Here is a 20449-nt window from a genome sequence, read left to right on the forward strand (position 1 = left end):
TCAGGCAGGTAGGCAGGCGAGTGGTTAGGAGCCAGCAGTCCCGGATTGTGAGAGGGTGTCCAACTGCCGATTTAGGCCTGATCCCCTAAACTGGCAGTGGGACATCTTCCGAGCAGGTCCCAGATTGGAAAGGGTGCAGGCTGGGCTGAGATACACCCCCCACCCCATGCACGAATTTTATGCATCTGGCCTCTAGTATTATCATAATACTAAACCACACAGAGGAGAAAATGTGTAGAACAAGAGAGGCATAGCAACTATTCACAATGTTTGAAATTTATTTGGATCTTGATTCAAACTAACTGTCAAATAATAAGGACACATATGTAATACCTTAATCAATAAAGAAATTTAAAAAAATTTTAAGAAGGCCAAAAATAAATAAATAAATAAATAAATAAATAAAATAAAGAACGACTGTGCTTCATGAAGAGTTACATGCATACTACGTAATTTTATATTGATGTTTAAGCAATTTTTAAAATTTATTGATTGTTGAGAGGGAGAGATTTGTTGTTCCACATGTTTATGCATTAATTGGTTGATTGGTGTATTTTACCCTGACCAGGGATCAATTCCACAACCTTAGAGTATCAGGACAATGTTCTAACCAACTGAGCTATCTGGCCAGGTCTATAGTTTTATGTTCTGTTCAAAGAGTTGATAGAATATAATATCATTCATATAAATTTTAAAAATATACAGTAATTTATTATGTTTTACATGATACAAAATACCTATAGTGGGGAGAATAGTTTATTCTCTAAAACTGTCAATGAAACATAAGATATATTCTTAATGTGAATCATAGGTTTAGGAGTGATAAAACTACTTTCTCCAAAGACACAATATTAACTATGTCCCTCTGTTGTTATTCATTTATTAAAATCTATTTTAGTTTTCATAGTTCCCTTTGTTCTTCAATAAACAGTCACATTCTGGCAACTTAAAAAAAACACACAAAAAAACAACAATAAGACAAGGAAATATGTACATGACTGGATATTTAATGATATTAATGAATTATTGCTATTTATATTCAATGTATAGTGGTGTCATGATTATACTAAAAAGAGACACATTTTTAAAATACCAAATATTTGCAGATTAAATGATTGAATGATTTGGATTTCAAAGAGGGGAGGTATAGATGAAACAAGATTGCATGTGAATTGGAAAATGGTTAAGGGTGAATATTGGTTCTTAATACTATTATTCATGCTCATGTGTGATTTAAAAATTTTTAAAGTGAAATTTACCATCTACTTAATATAAAATACTAAGAACATGAACTCTTTAAGCTGCATCCTCTCACAAACTGATTTTCCTTTCAGTACGTTAACTTGCTCATAGGCATGGTTATAGAAAGACATTTGGACTGAGTGGACCCTACACATCAGAATTAAGAAACTGATTAGTACAGTGGTCAAAATCATCAAAATGAGACAAGCAGTTCCCTGTAATTGCACTCAGCTGTGCCATGCATTGTATAGCCTCTCAGTTCTGCATATAATGCAGCATGACCACAGTGGAGACAAAGCCAAGCATCTGAATCATCAGCCAAGTCATGTAAAGGCATACAAGAGAACAGCTTGGAAAATAGAGTAGCTCCCTTGGCTCTACCTGTATTCCCTCCAGGTCAGGTGAGAGGCACAAAAGAGTAATGCAGCGCTCTGTCGCTACTGGCGTTACACTTGATATTGATCTGGAACCCAGTCCCATCATGTGTCCCCTTATACAAGCAATAAATTTATGCATAAAGACTTTGTACCTTGCTTACATTCTCCAGAGAAACCAGACTTGTCACCCACAGGTGTTTAAGCTTGGTGGCATCTGAAGTGATGGGAAATGTTTCTTGCAGCTTTAAATTCTCTCCCCAGATTCCTAATAAACCTTCCTTACTGATGGTCAGATAACGACTTGAGCTCTTTAAGAAAGTGACTTTTTGAATGGTGTCCTTGTGTTTCCCTGGGAGGAATTTAAGGTCTTTCCACTGGGGAACCGAAGTCGCCTTTGCTCGTTCATCATTTTCATAAAGTGTTAACAGCATAAACGAAGTCAGCTTGTCCCAGTTAATGAAGCCATCTTGGGCCACATCCACTTTGTCAAAGAGCTTCCCATATTCCTCCTTTGTGCCCCAACCAACAATCTCTGTCATCCTCTGCATAAACTCTTCTCGAGACATACAGATGGTTTGACCTGGCTCTAGGGGCTAGAAATTGGGATAAAAAGAAGACAACAGTGAAAACATCTTAAGTACCAGAGTGTTGTGCTACACCCCACCCCCAACGTGGATCTAATGAGCGATTCTTCCAAGATGCAAAGAAAAATGTCTTTTACTTTATACTTAAGTGACTTGGGGTAGGGGAGCAAATAATTGAGAGTGCTACAAACAGACATCCTCACTAACATGTGCCCCTGTAAGTGGAAGAGGGAGGCAGGAGAGTCAGAGATTAGATATGATGATGGAAATGGGGGTCAGAGTGGTACTGGGCTATGTATTAGGGACTGTGGGCAGCTTCTAGATGTTGAAAAAGGCAAGGAAACAGATTCTCCCCTGGAACCTATAGAAGGAAGACAAGTCTGACATCACCTTGATTTTAGCCCCATAAAACCCATTTTGAAACTTCTGACCTCTAGAACTGTGAGAGAATAAAGTTGTGTACTTTAAGCTACTAAACTCATGATAGTTGGTTATAACATCCATAGGAAATTAATTCAGTGATTTACAGAAAATGGGTGAATCCCTGAAGAAAGTTTAGCACAACCAGTAAAATTATACAACAGTGGAACTTTAATTCAAGGGCAAATAGTCCACTTCTGTAAATACGCATGAGGAACAGTGAACACATAGACAATTGACTTTTGTGATTCATGTTAGTTATGTTTTATGAAGTCTCTACAAACACTAAATCAGCAGATACTCAACCATTGATCCTAGGGGAAATACAGGGTTAGGCTTCTTTGAGCCTTTGGTCACAGTATTTTCATCAACTGATCAATTAGTAATTTTGTTTTATGTGTGTTTCTGTTGAAAGACACCTTATTTAATGTATATTATTAATTCACTAACATTGAATTCATGGCCAGCAGCAGTATAACTCATGACTGAATGAAATTTGTCTAGCACAGGTATTTTCTTCATAAGGCACATCACAGCCTTCTTGCACTTAGAAACACTAGATAGCACTTCAGCATTGCTCTTCGGGGCCATATAAAGAGTGAAATAACCAACAAAAAGCACAAAATGCAAAAAACTTGGCACTAAATAGACCACAAATAGGATTCGTGTTTATGGTAAGAGAACTGGAATAAGAAGGCAGAGTACAGTATTATCTTCTTTGACCTCAGTCTGGCGTATGTACATTGGAAGTTTTTTGCTACTCTTTATATGTCTGTTAATGTTCATAAAATCACCTTAAGTGTTGATTTTGACATTACAAATAAGTTTTAGCAAGTAGGCAAATTCACAAATGCAGAATTCATGAATAATAAAAATCATCCATGTTTCAAGAAAGTACATAGCTTAATATTGGTAGGTTGTTTAGTATATTGAGACTCATGATGAGAAAATCAACTTTTCCTAATAGTTCATAGCCAAAAAGCAAAGATTGACAGTTAGCTCTGGGAGGCAGCCTATTATAGAGCAGGTCAAACAATTGTAGATTTAATCCTGACTCCACCAGAAATTGGGGAACTATTGGAAGGCTACATCAGTGCTGAACCTTAATTGCCCCATCTATAAAATGAATATGGCAATACAGTCACAAGAAAATTGTTATAAAGATTAACTGACATATCAATAGATGCATAAAAAGTGTTTGACAAAATTCAATACCCATTCATGATAAAAATTCTCACTAAACTAAGGATAAAAGAAAACTTCCTCAACTTGATAGACTGTCTGAAAAAAAACATACAATATGCATAATGGTGAGAAACTTTAAGCTTTTGTACTAAGATCAAGTACAAGGCAAGAATGTCCACTCTCATCATTTGTCTTCAACATCATACTATAAGCTCACTTAATTCAATAAGAAGATGCCATGATCATCTATGTAGAATGTCTGAAAGAATCAACACACTCCTGAAACTAGTGAGTGATTACAGCAAGGTTGTAGGATACAACACTAATATACAAAAGTCAATGGCTTTCCTATGCACTAGCATTGAACAAATGGAATTTGAAATTAAAACCATAATACCATTTACATTAGCATCCACAAAAATAAAATACTTATGTATAAATCTAACAAAATACATATGTACAAGATCTATCTGATAAAAACTACAAACTTTTGATTTATGAAATCAAGAAGAACTAAATAAATGGAGAGTACCTGTTCAAGAACAGGAAAACTCAAAATAATCCAAAGATTCCATGCAATCCCAATCAAAATCCCAGAAACTTATTTTATGGATAAAAAACCTGGTTCTAAAGTTTATGTGGAAAGGCAAAAGACCTCAATAAGCTAATAAAATATTGAACAACAAGAACAAAGTTGGAGGACTGACTCTGCTCAACTTAAAGTTATAGTAACCAAGACAGTCTGGTATTGGCATAAGAATCAACAAATAGAAGACCTTATCTTCTCTAACCAAGGACACTTGAGAACAAATGTTTTATACCTCTTCTCCCTAAGCAGAGAAGACAGAGCTTAAATCATCATGGTTGGGGAGATGAAAAACAGAGACCCAATTAATGCTACTTGTGCTAGCTAAATCCAAGGACAGATAAAGTCAGGGGAACAAATAACAAAAACATATTTAGAGCCAGACAGATCAAAGATAAAAGTAAAACAGTAAAGCAGACCAAAGAAAAATCCCAAACTCCCCTATTTTGATTCATTGACATATTAAAAACACACCTGGAAAGCTGATGAATGTTCTACTGAAACGCTCCCCTAAGATTCTCACCTATAGAAGAAAGATAAAAACTTTCAAGACAAAGACCCAGTGTGGTCTTGCTTTAGAGCATGTCCATATTCTTCTCTGGCCTGAACTTTTTACTTCCTCCTAACTCTAAGAGTCTCCTGGAGACTTGCAACCAGGAGAGCAATGGGCAGTGGCAGCTTGTCCTGGGCTTACCCCCTGACTCTGTCTTCAAGGTCCCCTTTTTCTCTAACTTTCCAGCTAACAGCAGCCCCACCTTGGCTCACTTTTATCACTGTGACCTCCACTTCCCAGTGAGCTAACAGCATCACTTCTTTCCTATAATGTTTCTAGGGAGCCAAAGCAGAGGACCACCTAGGCTCTCTCTTGTTGCTTCTTCTACCCTAAGTCCTTTCTTTGTTACATGTCCCCAGCTTTAAAAGTGTAGAAGCATCGAACAGACCGTCCAACCTCAGAGGGAAGGCAGTGGGGAGGGAGGGTGGGTATGAAATCAAACAAAGGACTTGTATGCATGCATATGAGCATAACCAATGAACACAGACAGTAGGAGGGTGAGAGTATGTGCTGGGAGGTGGGAGAAGCTGGGGAAAGGTCAATGGGGGGAAAAGGAGACATATGTAATACTTTAAACAATAAAGAATTAAGAAAAAAAAATGTATCCTCATAATCACCTGGACTTGTGATGTGAAATCTTTCCTGCACCAAGTTAAGAACCCACACATTATATGCCAGCCTGAAGCAGACTGGCTCTAGCCCAGTCCCTGTCCAATGACAAAGGAGGCAATACAATGACATAAAGGTAATATTTTTAACAAATGCTGTTGGGATAACTGGACATTCACATGATAAAAAAAAATAAGTCTAGACAAAGACCTAATGCCCTTTACAAAAATTAATTCAAAATGAGTCACAAACCTAAATATAAAACGAAAAACAATAAAACTCCTGGAAGATAACATAGAAGCAAACCTAGATGATCATTGAGTTTGGTGATGACTTTTTAGATGCAATATAACAGGAGGCATAAATCATGAAAGAAAGAATTTATAATCTGGACTTCATTAAATTAAAAACCTTCTGCTCTATAAAAATATAAAGTCAAGAGAATGAGAAGACAATCTAAGAGAAAATATTTTCAAAAGCTATATCGGATAAAGAGCTCGCCCAAAATATATGAAGAATTCTTAAATTTTAGCAATAAGAAAACAAACAACTCTATTAAAAAATAGGCCAGAGACCTTAGTGTATCTCCTCAGAAAAAAAAAAAAAAAAGATATACAGATGGCAAATAAGCATATGGAAAGATGCTCCACATCATGTCATTAGGGAAATGCAAATTAAAACAATGATGAAATATCACTACACACCTATTAGAATGGCCAAAATCTGGAACACTGATAACACCAAATGCTGACAAGGATGTAGAGCACTGGGAACAATCATACATTGCTGGTGGGAATGCAAAATGGTACAGCCACTTTGAAAGACAGTTTGGCAGTGTCTACAAAGCTAACCATACTCTTATTATACATAAATCCAGCAATCACACGCCTTGGATATATACCAAAGGGAGCTGAAAACCTACATCCACACAAAAATTGTCATATAGATGTTTATAACAGCTTTATTCATAACTGCCAATACTTGGAAGCAACCAAAATGTCCTTCAGAAGGTGAGTGGATAAATAAATGATGGTACTTCCAGAAAATAGAATATTATTCCATGCTAAAAAAAAATGAGCGATCAAGTCATGAAAAGATAGAGAGGAAACTTAAAAATACATATTGCTAAGTGAAAGAAGCCAATCTGAAAAGGTTACATACTGTATGATTCCAACTACATGACATTCTAGAAAAGGCAAAACTAGAAAAAAATTTTTTAAATCAGTGGTTGCCAAGGGATTAGATGGGGGAGGGGCTGGGAAGGGAGGGATTGGCAGAGCACAGAGCATTTTCAAGGCAGTGAAACTACTCCATTGAATATCATAATGATGGTATGTCATTATCCATTTGTCCAAATTCATAGAACGTGCAACACCAAGAATGAACCCTAATATAAACTTTGGACTTTGGGTGATTACATACGATGTGTCTATGTAGATTCATCAATTGTAATAAATGCACTACCCTGATAATGAGGGAGGTTATGCATGTTTTGGGTTGGGGATCTAGGGGTAACATCTGTATTTTTCCCCTTAATTTTGTTGTGAACCTAAAATTCCTCAAGAAGTGTAAAATCTTAATACAAAAAGATTAACTGAGATATGTGTGCAAGGACTATGTAATCAAGTATATAACAGAAGTTAATCTAGGCCTTTAATTAAATTAACTTCCTGAGAAATAATTGGTATCTAGCCCTTTGCACTACTCAGAAGTCCATTATTCTTATCTTTCTTAAATTATTTTTAGTCTAAAAAGCTTAGATACATGGAAATTTTTCAGTGACCCAGATTTTAAGTGTAGAGAAAGAAATCTTATCCTAAAAACACTCCATCTGAGACAAAACTGTAAACTGTGAAAACTAAGTCAAGGTTGATCTTTTATTTTAAATTATTACATTACATCAATCAACCTCATATCTATGTTAGTATCCCATTAAAAAACATTTTAAAGCTGAAACTCAGAGTATTTCCTTGCTATAAACTAGTAATTTATTTTTATTTCTAAGAACAAGAACTGCTCAGACTGACAAATATCAAAACAACCTTTTTTATATTATGAAATTGGAACTAGACCCTAAACAAAGAATAAAACAAATTTTCTTCCCCAAAATGAGTTAAACAATGAAAATAATTTTCTGCACATTGATAATGCCAGTATGCACTGGGAAGATTTGATAAGTATGCCCAACTTGAAGAAATTTGACAGAAAAGTAAATTGTATCATATACCTGACAGTTCCGTTACTGACTCTTCACTCATGAGCTTTTGTTGTTTTAAGTTTGAAAATAAAAGCACGATTTTGGCATAGCTTTGGGTAAAATTTAGGAATTTGCCTTTACTAAAAAAGCATACATAAACGAGAACCATTATGCCTTGATCAACAAGTATGTGGTTTATGTTTATCAATTCCATGTCACTTTAATAATTAGTTAAATATACAATTAAAGTATGTGATCTTTTATACAAACTTTAGAGCACAAATGCATTAACTTGTTTTGTCAGTGGTTCCCATTTATGTTCTGGGACTAGGATTACTTCATTCTGCTCTATTATATATATTCTAGAGGCCCAGTGCATGAACATTCATGCACTCGAGGAGGGTCCCTCAGTCCGGCCTGCCCCCTCTCACAATCCGGAAGCACTCAGGGGCCGGAGGTGACCCAGGGATCAGGGGAAGGCAACGCCTCATCACACCTCTGCTGTTGCCACTGCCGGCAGCACAAGCCTTGGCTGGCCCTGGTTACCTGAGCCTCGGGCAGCCCTGGGTGGCTGGACGGCCACCATCCGAGGCTTGCCTGTACCTCGGGCCAACTCTGGGTGGCTGAGCAGCCCACATCTGAGGCTTGCCTGTGCCTCAGGCCAGCCCTGGGCGGCTGGGGGGCTGAGGAGACTGGGGGACTCCAGAGGCAGGCGCACTGGCGGGGCTAAGGGGACCATCTTATGGCTGTGGGCACCACCATCTTTGAGGGCATGGCAGTTAATTAGCATATTCCCTCCTTATTGACAGTGAGTGCTGCTATCTTTGAGAGTGGGGCAGTGAGGGTCAATTAGCATATTCCCTCTTTATTAGATAGGATATCACAAGCTGTGGTAAGGAGATTATGTGGTTGTATGGTTGCCTCAGGCTCAGTTATTGCACCTCTAAATAGGGATATAATAAGTAGCTCTGAGGGCTAGTTGATAATTCAATGTATGTATAGCACATTTATATTCAAGAAGGGTTAATTCTCTGTTAAAGGCTTTACAGTAAAGACTAAGACTGTAAAAGTCATGAGAGCAATGACTCTTCTCTGAGGATTTAAGCTAAATTCATTTGTGTGTGTGTGTGTGTGTGTGTGTGTGTGTGTGTGTGTGTGTGTGTGTAAGGCCTCTGGAGTTGTACAGAATTACTAATTTTAATAAACTGATTCATCCTGGCCAGGTAGTTAGTTAGTTAGAGCATTGCCCTGATACACTAAGGCTGTAGGCTCAATTCCCAGTCAGGTTACATACAAGAATCAACCAATGAATGCATAAATAAGTAGAACAATAAATCTCTCTCTCTGGTTGGGTTATATATAGGAGGCAGCCGATAAATTCATCTCTCTCTCTCTCTCTCTCTCTCTCATTCTCTCTCTCTCCTCCTTCCTTTCTCTCTATAAAATTAACAAATAAAATTTTAAAACAAAAACAAACAAAGTAAACTGATTCTATCTATCAGGGTTGCCTAACCGCTAACTAGCTGGTTTTAAGAGACTTCTCAGTGGGGCAGAAGAATATATGTAGGAGACTACAACAGGATTATGTGAAGCCCTATGTATACAGCCATTGCCATTATGATAGCAGATGCTAGATTTGAGCATAACATGAAACAGAAACTGTGCACACTCTATTTCAGCTGCTCTTTCTCCAGGCACAAGTATAAACTATCCTAAGTGAGCCCAGTGAAAGTAGTTTACCTATTTCCAGACACCAAGACCGGTAGACCATTTCATGCATATAAAACCTACATTTCATCACTGGGGGAAATTGTAGTTTCTGTCTTGTCTTGAGCCACTTGTACTGCTGGTCTATGATCTTCAGGTGAGTTGGAGATGTCTATCTTAACCTTCTTGGCAAAAAGTTACTCCACAGAAAGGAAGATAAAATAATCCTTCAATCTAAAAATAAGCTTGTGTGTACTATGATTTAGTTGCTACAAACTCTCAACCTGTATTAGATTCAATAGTGTGTGGCAAAATAATTTATCTTTGAGCTATATTTGAATATATAGCTGGGAGAGAGAGAGAGAGAGAGAGAGAGAGAGAGAGAGAGAGAGAGAGAGAGAGAGATGAATCTATCGGCTGCCTCCTATATATAACCCAACCAGGGATCATACCCACAACCTAGGTATGTTCCCTGACTCAGTATCAAGCCCACAACTGGGACCATGCTCCATCCAACTGAGCTACTACAGCCAGGACTTGATACATATTTTTGTATACATATATACTTATCTACATAAATAAGTACTAATTTAATACTCCTTGTCTCTTAGAACTCATTTTCTGATAAAAGTGAAAACTGTAAGATTCATTAGAAAGCATATTCTCATTCAACCCTTCCTAAGATAATGTTTGTAAATTTATTTTGCTATGTAAGAAAATAATCAGTTATTTCCTCCAGTTTTTCTTGCAAGAATGTCTGGTTGATTTTCTCAGTAGGGACAACTTTAGAACATTAGAAAAGTTTCCTGTCTCCCTGAATCCCTTTCAAAGAATACTCGAAAAAATCATTTCCTTCTGCCTAGAAAGGCTTTTCTTCAGTATAGTCATTTCTAGTGAGCAGCCTATCTATTAAAAAAAGAAAAAAACTGTAAAATTCCCTTCTGAGCTTTGCAAAATTTGGATTTCACTATAACTTATAGGAAACTTAAGTGCAAACCTTCAAGAATATACCCTTTGTAAGAAACTTGACAGCCTATTTTTCTTAAAAAAGAGATCATTGTGCTTTCAATTAGCAATGTGCATGTGCTAGTTCATTTTTAAAATTATTTATCTTGCACAAAATAATCTGTTTTTACTATAGAAAATCCAAGATATAGATAAGCACAAATCTAAATCCTCCATAATGACATCAGTCTTCCAGATTTTTTTCTCTATAGAAATAGAAATGTCTATGTGTTATTTACAAAATGGGGTCATGATATACATCTTTGCTGCTTTTCCATTTTAGGCCACATCAGGAAGCTATGCTTTGTACAATAAATACTGGTCTTTATCATCATTTTTAAAAAAATACTTTAATGATATCAGAGAAAAAGGGAGAGGGGGAGATAGGAACATCCTATCTAATAAAGAGGGGATATGTTAATTGACCATCACAAAGATGGCAGCGCCCACAGCCACAAAATGGCAGCGCCCAGTCTCCTCAGCCCCGTCAGGATGTCAGGCAGGCAGCATGGCTGGGCCCGCCCCCAGGCAGGTCTGGCTGCTCCTTGCGCCTGTCTCCGGAGTCCCTCAGTCCCCTCAGCCCCCCAGCCACCCCGGGCCAGCCCAAGGCACAGGCAAGCCTCGAATGGCGGCTGCCCAGCTGCCCAGGGCCACCCGAGGCTCAGGTAACCAGGGCCAGCCAAGGCTTGCACTGCCGGCAGTGGCAGCAGCAGAGGTGTAATGGGGGCGTCGCCTTCCCCTGATTGCCGGGTTGCCTCCCGCCCCTGAGGGCTCCCAGACTGTGTGAGGGGGCAGGCTGGGCTGAGGGAACCCCCTTCCAGTGCATGAATTCCAGTACTAGAGGTACTGGGCCTCTAGTCAATGATAAGAGAGAAATCGTTGATCAGCTGCCTCCTGTATGCCCCCCAATGGGGATAGAGCCTACAACCCAGGCATGTGCTGTGAGCAGGAATCAAACCATGACCTCCTGGTTCATAGGTCAATGCTCAACCTATGATCCAGGGCTGGCTGGGCCTTTATCATAATTTTTAATGGTGGCACAATATTCTACAGGTAAGACCTACAATTTACAAACCCCTATTATTTTCAATGTTTCCAATTCTTTGCTGTTTTATGTAAACCAGCCAGCAACAAACATTCTTATACATACATCTTTTTTCAGTTGCCCAATTATTTCCTGAGGGAAATTTCCCAGAAGCAGAATTGCTGAGTCATAGAATTCACATATTCTTAAAAATTTTTGATATGTCTTGCCAAACGCCCCTCTGGAGATGGTTGAACAGATTTACATTTCCTTCAGAAAAATACAAGTTGCGTATATTGCCCCAAAGTTGTGGTTTTCTCATTCTTCATAAAACTCATCAATTGGTTGCTAAAATATAGTTCTAGTAATCCTAAACATTTACATCCTTTCTAGTAAAAGAGAGCAATACATTCCCAAAGCAGACACTTAATTTTTTCAAAACCTGCCAACTTTCAGAAATGTTTTTTCCCCCTTAACATTTTCCTTTAGTAATATTGGATAATGAAATGATGAAAGAAAAACTTTCTTCTTTTCTCCTACTTGGTCAATAAGGACTTGCCCAAGACAAGAATATAGGTCCCAGTTAAAAACTACGGAGAAAGCATAATTCAATTTGATCAGAAATCTGGTCAAACCTTTTCTCCTCTGTCAAACCTGACAGTGTGTTTGCATGTCACAGACCAAGAATCACTGCCCTTATTCATTGGTTAGCATTTTCTTCCTGAAAAGTAATGTCTAATGAATTGTAAGACACTTAGAGAAATATTTCCCTCTATCCATCTATATATCTATCTATTGATCTATTCAGTAATAAATTTGTATTGAGCATGTATAGCACAAAAGCTAGCATAGGGTAGTTTTATTTATTTATTTAGCAAATATACATTAAGTGCCTGTTCCATGTCAACTCTATTGTAAGCTCACAACACCAGCTTTGAACAAGACAGACAAGGTCTATGCTCTTCAAATACTTATACTTAAGAGGGGAGGCTAGGGGGTTGGTCATAATGAATGACACATGGGTCGAGGCACCAAGATTATAATAAGGTCACAAGAATCACACTAATTATTGTTTTTCCCCATTTCAAACTGAATTTAACCTTTAACCATGTCAAAAAAAATTCCATAAATAGAAATCTTGTGTGGCTCAGAAATCTTTCCTTAGTTTGAGATCTTTTTCTTTTTCTTTCTGCATTTACTTCAGATCATTAGAATTCGGCAATGTTTCTTTTTCTCTTCACAAAAAAAAATGTTTCTAATAGGATCTCAGAATCTTGTCTTCCCCAGAACCTGCTAGTTTTAACAAGCATTTCACCATAAATAACATTTCTTCTGCCAAATATTTGGCGTGATTTTAGGGTAATGTTTCGTGACAGCTGAATTAGTATGTGCTATCAACATGCATTCTTTCCTCCATCTCTGTAATTAAATTTAAAATGAACATGCTGCTTTCTCATGCTTCATTCTGTTTCACTTGCCTCAACTTCCCTTGGTTACAAAGCATTTTGATAATGAATATGTATTAGTGTTTGCTGTCAAACCCCATGAACACCTTCTGGAGCAAATTAGATATGTAATTCCAAAACAGAGGCAGCAGTTTATATCACCTCCTGCAATTTTCACCTCCCAATGCACATTCATGAGAGACTGAACAACAGAACAGGAGAGATTAGTCTACCAGCCAAGGTTCATATTGCTCCTTTTGCTTGCTTGAATAGATTTCATTTGGTTTTAATTTTCATTTACATTATGATATCAGTGATTCAGAAGCTCACCAATATAAATGGAGTTTAAATTTTGTGGCTAACAAAGGCATGGATCTTGACATCTCTGTACTAAATTTGGAGTTTGGAATTAAACTTTTCCAGACCAAAATTTCAAGAATTAGATTTGCTACCAACTGGTAAATTAGAATTTAATTGCAACTGCAGGAAAAACAAAAATCAATAAATCTATCTTTCACTTTTAAATAAAGATAATCATAATCACCGAAATGTGTAATTGTCCATATCATTTTTCTCTGTCTATGGACGTTGTCAGTTCTCTGCTTTAGACCTAAGTGAGTTTATTACTATCATTTGTTTTGTTTAAGCTAGGAACTTGGGGCAAGAGCCTGACCAGAGGACTGGTGCAGCCAAGAAACAATTGAGCTTCAATGATCTTCATTTGGAAATAACACTACAGAAGGTTAAGCATACACTGTTTTTAAAAACAATTTTAATTGTGCGGTTTTTTAAAATATTTTAATTGAATTTGTTTGGGTGATACTGGTTCACAAGACCATACAGGTTTTAAGTGTTCAACTCAATAAAACATTATCTGCATAGTGCATTGTGCACCTATCGCCCCAAGCAAAGTCTCTTTTCATTCCCAGCCCCCCTCTTTGCCCACCTCTCCTCAGCCCCTACCTTCCTTTCCCTCTGACTATCACTGCACTGCTCTCTGTGTCTAGGGGTTATGCTTTTATGTTCTTTAGTTAATCCCTTCACCTTCTTTCATCCAGCCCCTCTGCCCTCCCCTCTGACAGCTGTCAGTCTGTTCCATGTATCCATGCCTCTGTTTCTATTTTGTCCATCAGTTTACTTTGTTCATTAGATTCTACATATAAGTGAGATCATATGGTATTTGTCTTTCTCTGACTGGCTTACTTCACTTAGCATAATATCTCTAGGTCCATCCATGCTGTCACAAAAGGTAAGATTTCCTTCTTTTTACAGCCGTATAGTATTCCATTGTATAAATACACCACAGCTTTTTTGTCCACTCATTTACTGATGGGCATTTGGGCTGCTGTCCTCTTGTTAGAAACCATAAGTTGAATCAAAGAATTGAATGTATCCTGAATTCATGCATTTTAGAGCAGGGAGAAAGTTTAGAGAATCTGCACCAAACTCTTCAATTAAAAGGAAAATACGGAGGCTTCCTATTTTTAGCAACAGAGTTGGTGGGGTCTTGTGTCATCATTGGGTATGCTATACTTGGCAATATGTGAGAAATTTGACATCAAAATGGTACAAATGACAGTTCTTTATTTTCTTGTTTCCTTTTAATTCTCAGTAAATTTGAAAAAGTAGGATTTGGTCTATAGGTCTGGCTACGTCGATGCACCACAAATGAATAGCAATAAGCATCTTTGCTTTCCTTGTCTCTCCTTCATAACAAGTTTTGTGGTTTCCTTTCCTGTTCCAGGCCTGGCCAAAGCTCAAGGTTAAATTATTTGTTCACAAAAAGCACTCCTCATCACCCACTCTGATCCCCATTAAGTTTTATAAGCACCTGTTCCAAAAGCACACAGAGAAACTGGAAAAGGCATGAAACTGTTAGAACTTGTCACAAAATTCAGCACAAAGACCACAATGTTCAAGAAAACTAAATTTTCACGTGTTGACACACAACTTCACTTCCTGTGTTTTGGCGATGACATTGTTGGCTCACCTCACCTATGAATTCTAACAAGTCAGGTGAAACCACCAAAGAGTCCCCTGTCATTTCCAGTTGTGCCAGCTGCAGTGGAATTGGATTTGTCTTCACGCTATTACCTAATGCTGAGGAGAGGGACCTGCCGAGCCTCACTGATTTTCTGCTGCCATCAAAATAGGGTTTTTGATTCCACTAAGGGCATCAGGGCGAGAAATGCTCTGACCCGCTGCCCGTGTTCAGTAGGTGATGAATTGACTGAGGCTGCTGAATGCACTGTGCACTATGTAATAGAGTTATAAATTAAGCTTTACCTGTTTGCCTTCTCACAGTCTTCATTGAAATGCCTTTAGACAGGAAAATATAATTTTTAAAAAAGTAATGGGTTATTCTTATGTTTTCCTTCTATTCTTCCATTCTTTCTCTGCATTGATTTCATTGTAGGAATTGTTGCTTATTTGCTGAATACACATTAATTCCAAGTTATCAAGACACGTGCCTGTGTGTTAGTAATGTAGCATGCTTGTTTTGTTAATGAAGCCCTTATCCTAGTCCTTAGAGCAACATCCCAAAGAGAGTTTGTTTGTGGCAGCCAGGCCATACAATGGGATGGAGAGTTGACAATCTACCCGCAGAGCCCTAGCTCTGTCTGCTCCATGGGTAATTCCATTAAACATTTTGAGCTTATGTGTAAATGGCAAATAAAAATGTCTGCCCTGACTACATTCCAGGTCGGTGACAGGATCAAATGTCAAAATACTTACAGAAGTGCTTTATAAAATCTTACCATACTTGAAATAAATTAAATTTGTATTCATCATTTTACCTCCACTGATTTCCAGAAAGTGTTCTAGTTCAGTTATAACAGAAGGTTCATAGGCAGTTGGACCATTAAAGCCAAGATAAAAGAACAAGAGTCATATAATGAAAATAACAGATAATTGTCCCAGAAAAATCTATGCTAAAAATAGTTCTATCAGTTGAACACTAAATTTAGCTTTTAACTTCTTGGCAGCTAAGGCAGAACACAAAACGCCATTAGGCACATGACTCTCCTTAATTTTCAAAATAAAGCATGTTTGTTTATTAGGAGAGAAGAAAATGTTCCTATCATTAAACGCTAAGAGTTGTGGGAGAAACTGCTTTCTGGGCAAACACCTGTCTCCATTTTCCAGTCACCCTTGCAATTGGGATGTGAGTTTGGCCCACAAAAACTTCCCCATGTGCTGCTTCACGCTCCCCCACCCCATGCTAGCTTGATGCATGGCAAGTGTGGAAAGTAGAAGTTAAAAGGAGCCTGGGTACCTGAATGTCTGCTTGGAGCTGCCCATCAATTAGAAGTACCCGCTTTCTATTTTTGAACACAATAGAGAAAGAAACCTCTATCATGTTTGAGCTGTTTCATCCACTCTATAAAAATTAAGGTTTCCTAATTTGGAAGTTTGTTGGATAACATAATACACAGAGTTTTTCTTGGCGGGGGTGGGGAGGCTTTAGGAATTTGTGTGCCATCCTTGTGCAGAGGCCATGCTAACCTTCTCTGTATTGTTCCAATTTTAGTATATGCGCTGCCGAAGCGAGCAGCAGAGTTTTTAACTGTAAGTTTTATTGAATTTTTTGAAATCGTTATGGACTGTCTTATATCTTGTCAGAGAGGAGCAAAATCTAAAGGTTTTAAGGAAAGGGAATGAAACAAGAATGGGTGATTTTGTTTATGTGTTTGATTCCTGGGGTAGAAAGGAAAGAAGCAAGAGATGAGAATAGTTCTAGTACATGAGACTCGTCCAGGAAGCTCTGTCCATTTGGGTAACTTGATAGCAAAGAAACAATGGACAATGAGAAGACAAGAGAAGACTGTTCCTTAATGAATTGGGAGGAATCCTGGGAGTTTAGAAAAAAAGGACAAATAATGGAGGGATAGAAAAGGACTAAATCTCATTTTCTTTTTCTTGTTAATTCCCACCCAAGGATATTTTTCATTGATTTTTTAGAGAGTGTGAGGGAGGGGGACAGACAGAGAGAGAGAAACATCGATGTGAGAGAGATACATCAATTGGTTGTTACTGCAAGCGGCCAGACCAGTGCCAGGGATTGAGACTGAAACCGAGATGTGTCCCCTTGACTGGAATAGAACCTGGGACCCTTCAGTCCACAAGTCAGTGCTTTATCCACTGAGCCAAACTGGCTAGGACAAATCTGATTTTCTTGATCCCCTTAGAGCCTGGCCTGCTTGGCAGCATGTCAGAACCTCAGCGTTGACCTGTTGGAACAAAGAAGCATTGCTGATAGGCCCAGGTATAGAATCTGTCTGCAGCCATCTTTAGAATTTTATAAAGACAACCAAGCATGAGGATATCATACATTCTGATAATTTATTCATTTTATTACACCTCAAGCACAATTCTCAGACAAGCACAATTATCTCCTGAACTTCTCCGGTCCTTTGAGATGAAGTTAGCACAAGTGTATTATGTTTAGATTCCACTCCCCACAAGACAAGTTTGTTCTGAGAACCCTCCCTGAACCTCTCTGGGGACTTCCTGATCAGAATTTTACTATGCCTTTCCCACCGTGAATTTACCAGTTTTTTGGCCCTTTCTACTTTGAGTATAAACACCCCCCCACCTTTTACAGGTCATTTAGGAAATTTTGTTTCTAGCTATTTAAATCTAAAGACTTAGCAGGACTTGTTCAAATGGCAGCATGGAGTAGACAGCATAGGGCCAGCCCTTGGTTTTGGGCCCATCACGTGAGCCAGAACAGATGCTCCAGCAGATGATACAGTCCAGGGTTGTTGACAGAGGCAGGTCAGGACCCAATCCAGTCAGTCCAGCAAAATGGGCAAACTACAGTCTCAGGCCAAATAGGCAGCAGGACATCTAGGACCAAAGATCAGAACGCCCTGCCACGTAGAGGTCAACAGTGAGGAATTACAAAAAAACAACAACACTCACACAAATACTCAAACACCTTCAGAGCTATACTCTGGGAAGAAACTCAATACATATCAGGTCTCAATGAGACTTTTCCAGCATCCTTATTTCCCTTGGCCCCTAATTTCTGCATCTCAGCATTCCTATAAAATCAGCAAGCCTCAGCCATTTTTCCTTACACAATAGCTGACTTTTGAAGTATCTAAGAAAATGTAAAATATGGTTCACATCAAAATAATATAAATATCCAGAGATCATGCCATTTCTCTAAGCATTATAGGTGCTACCGGAAAGTTTGAGTAGCAACCATTTTATCATTCTATGAATGATACAAGTTTCCCTCTCTTCAAGCTGACATATGGCTTTTTGGACACCACCACTTGAAAGAAAATGAAATTCACAGGTAATTTTTCTAGTACTTCTACCCAGGTAACTTTTTTGTTCTAAAGAAAAGGATCAAGACATCAATTAAGTTAAAATAATTTGAATGTTAATAAAATATAAAGTAAGAGATGGAAAATGATGTTTTTGCACTCTTCTATGTGAATTTATGTCTTTGCAAAGTTTATTACCCCCCACTTCCTACCACAACTAAAAGGAATATAGAAGCATCATTGTGAGTGTTATTAGACGTTTAATTGCCTTTAGGAAATATATGAATTAGAATCAAGACATTAGAGCTCAGCCATTGTAGCTCATTAGTTGAGCTTTGACCCATGAACCAGGAGGTCATGGTTCGATTCCCGGTCAGAGCACATTCCCAGGTTGTAGACTCAATTCCCAATAGGGGGCATGCAGGAGGCAGCCAATCAATGATTCTTTCTCATAATTGGTGTTTCTATCCCTCTCTCTCTCTCCCTGCCTCTCTCAAAAATCAATAAAAACATTTTTTTAAAAGGAATCAAGACACTAGAGACCATGTGGTTCAACCTCTACTCACTGAACTTGTAATAGCTATTAATTGAGCATTTATTATTTCAAGTCCTCTCCAGACAGTATCTCACTTAATTCTCACAACAACCCCATTATCCCCATGTTAGCAATAAAGGAAACAGGCTCAAAAAGGCTAAGTGATTTGCAGAGTCACATTATAAGTGGCAAAACTGGAATTCAAACAATAAATTATTGTAACTCATTTGAACCATCTTGCAATAAATATAAGTGTTACTTACTTTATTTCTAAATGTTACTACCAAGATTTATATGGTATGTAATATTTCATTTGGAAATATGTGTGAAATATTTGCTCCACAGTTGAAAGACCCAATTTTCCATTTTCAATTAAGCATCACCATTGCTAATGAAGGAGATGGACATTATCTAATGTCTGACAATTCTTCAGACCCACATAAGCAAACAGCAAAAAGAGAGAGAGAGAGAGAGAGAGAGAGAGAGAGAGAGAGAAATAGATCTAGTGTCAGAATCATGGCTGTAGAATCTGTCTACAGCCATCTTTAGAAGACAACCAAGCCAACAAATTGAGAGACAAAAATCACATAATCATATCAATCAATGCAGAAAAAGCATTTTCAAAATCCAACATCCTTTCTTGATAAAAACTCTCAGCAAAGTGGGAATAGAGGGATCATATCTCAACATAATAAAAGCCTTATATGACAAACCTACAGCCAACATCATACTCAATGGGCAAAAACTAAACTCATTTCCCCTGAGAACGGGAACAAGACAGAGATGTCCACTTTCACCACTCCTGTTCGATATAGTACTGGAAGTGCTAGCCATAGCAATCAGCAAGAAGAAGAAATAAAAGGCATCCAAACTGGAAAAGAAGAAGTAAAACTGTCTTTATTCGCAGATGACATGATACTATACATAGGAAACTCCAAAGACTCCATCAAAAAACTACTAGACCTAATAAATGAATTCTGCAATGTAGCAGGATACAAAATTAACACCCAGAAATCTATGGCCTTTTTATACACCAATAATGAACTCATGGAAAGAGAAACGAAAAAAAACAATCCCATTTACAAATGCACCAAAAAAATTAAGATATCTAGGAATAAACTTAACCAAGGAGGTAAAAGACCTGTACTCAGAAAACTACAGGACATTGAAAAAAGAGATAGAGGAAGACATAAACAGATGGAAGAACATACCATGTTCATGATTGGTAGAATCAACATCATTAAAATGTCCATACTACCCAAAGCAATCTACAGATTCAATGCAATCCCCATTAAAATACCAATGGCATACTTCAAAGATCTAGAACAAACTCTCCAAAAATTCATCTGGAACAAAAAAAAGACCCTGAATAGCCACAGCAATCCTGAGAAAGAAGAACAAAGTTGGAGGGATCACAATACCAGATATCAAGCTATATTACCAAGCCATGGTTCTCAAAACTGCCTGGTACTGACACAAGAACAGACATATAGACCAATGAAACAGAAAAGAGAACCCAGAAATCGACCCAAGCCATTACACTCAATTAATATTTGACAAAGGAGGCAAGAGCATAAAATGGAGTCAAGACAGTCTCTTCAAAAAATGGTGTTGGGAAATTTGGTCAGATACATGCAAAAAATGAAACTAGATCACCAACTTACACCATACACAAAAACAAACTTAAAATGGCTAAAGGAC

At 37.8% G+C, this 20449-nt stretch overlaps 1 protein-coding gene and 1 non-coding gene across 2 annotated transcripts in view; both read right to left on the reverse strand.

The window, feature by feature from the left end:
- WDR49 (WD repeat domain 49) overlaps nucleotides 1-20449 on the reverse strand; it is a 135554-nt gene that overhangs the window by 111099 nt on the left and 4006 nt on the right. Inside the window, exon 2 of the mRNA XM_008142369.3 lies at nucleotides 1772-2212. Coding sequence (XP_008140591.2) covers nucleotides 1772-2212 — 441 coding nt within the window. The remainder of the gene's footprint in view (nucleotides 1-1771; nucleotides 2213-20449) is intronic.
- On the reverse strand, nucleotides 16383-16488 carry LOC114231834 (U6 spliceosomal RNA). The gene has a single exon (XR_003617826.2). It is a non-coding gene; the product is annotated as a U6 spliceosomal RNA (small nuclear RNA).

The sequence above is a fragment of the Eptesicus fuscus genome, chromosome 3 (genome assembly GCF_027574615.1).
Source record: "Eptesicus fuscus isolate TK198812 chromosome 3, DD_ASM_mEF_20220401, whole genome shotgun sequence".
NCBI lineage: Eukaryota > Metazoa > Chordata > Mammalia > Chiroptera > Vespertilionidae > Eptesicus > Eptesicus fuscus.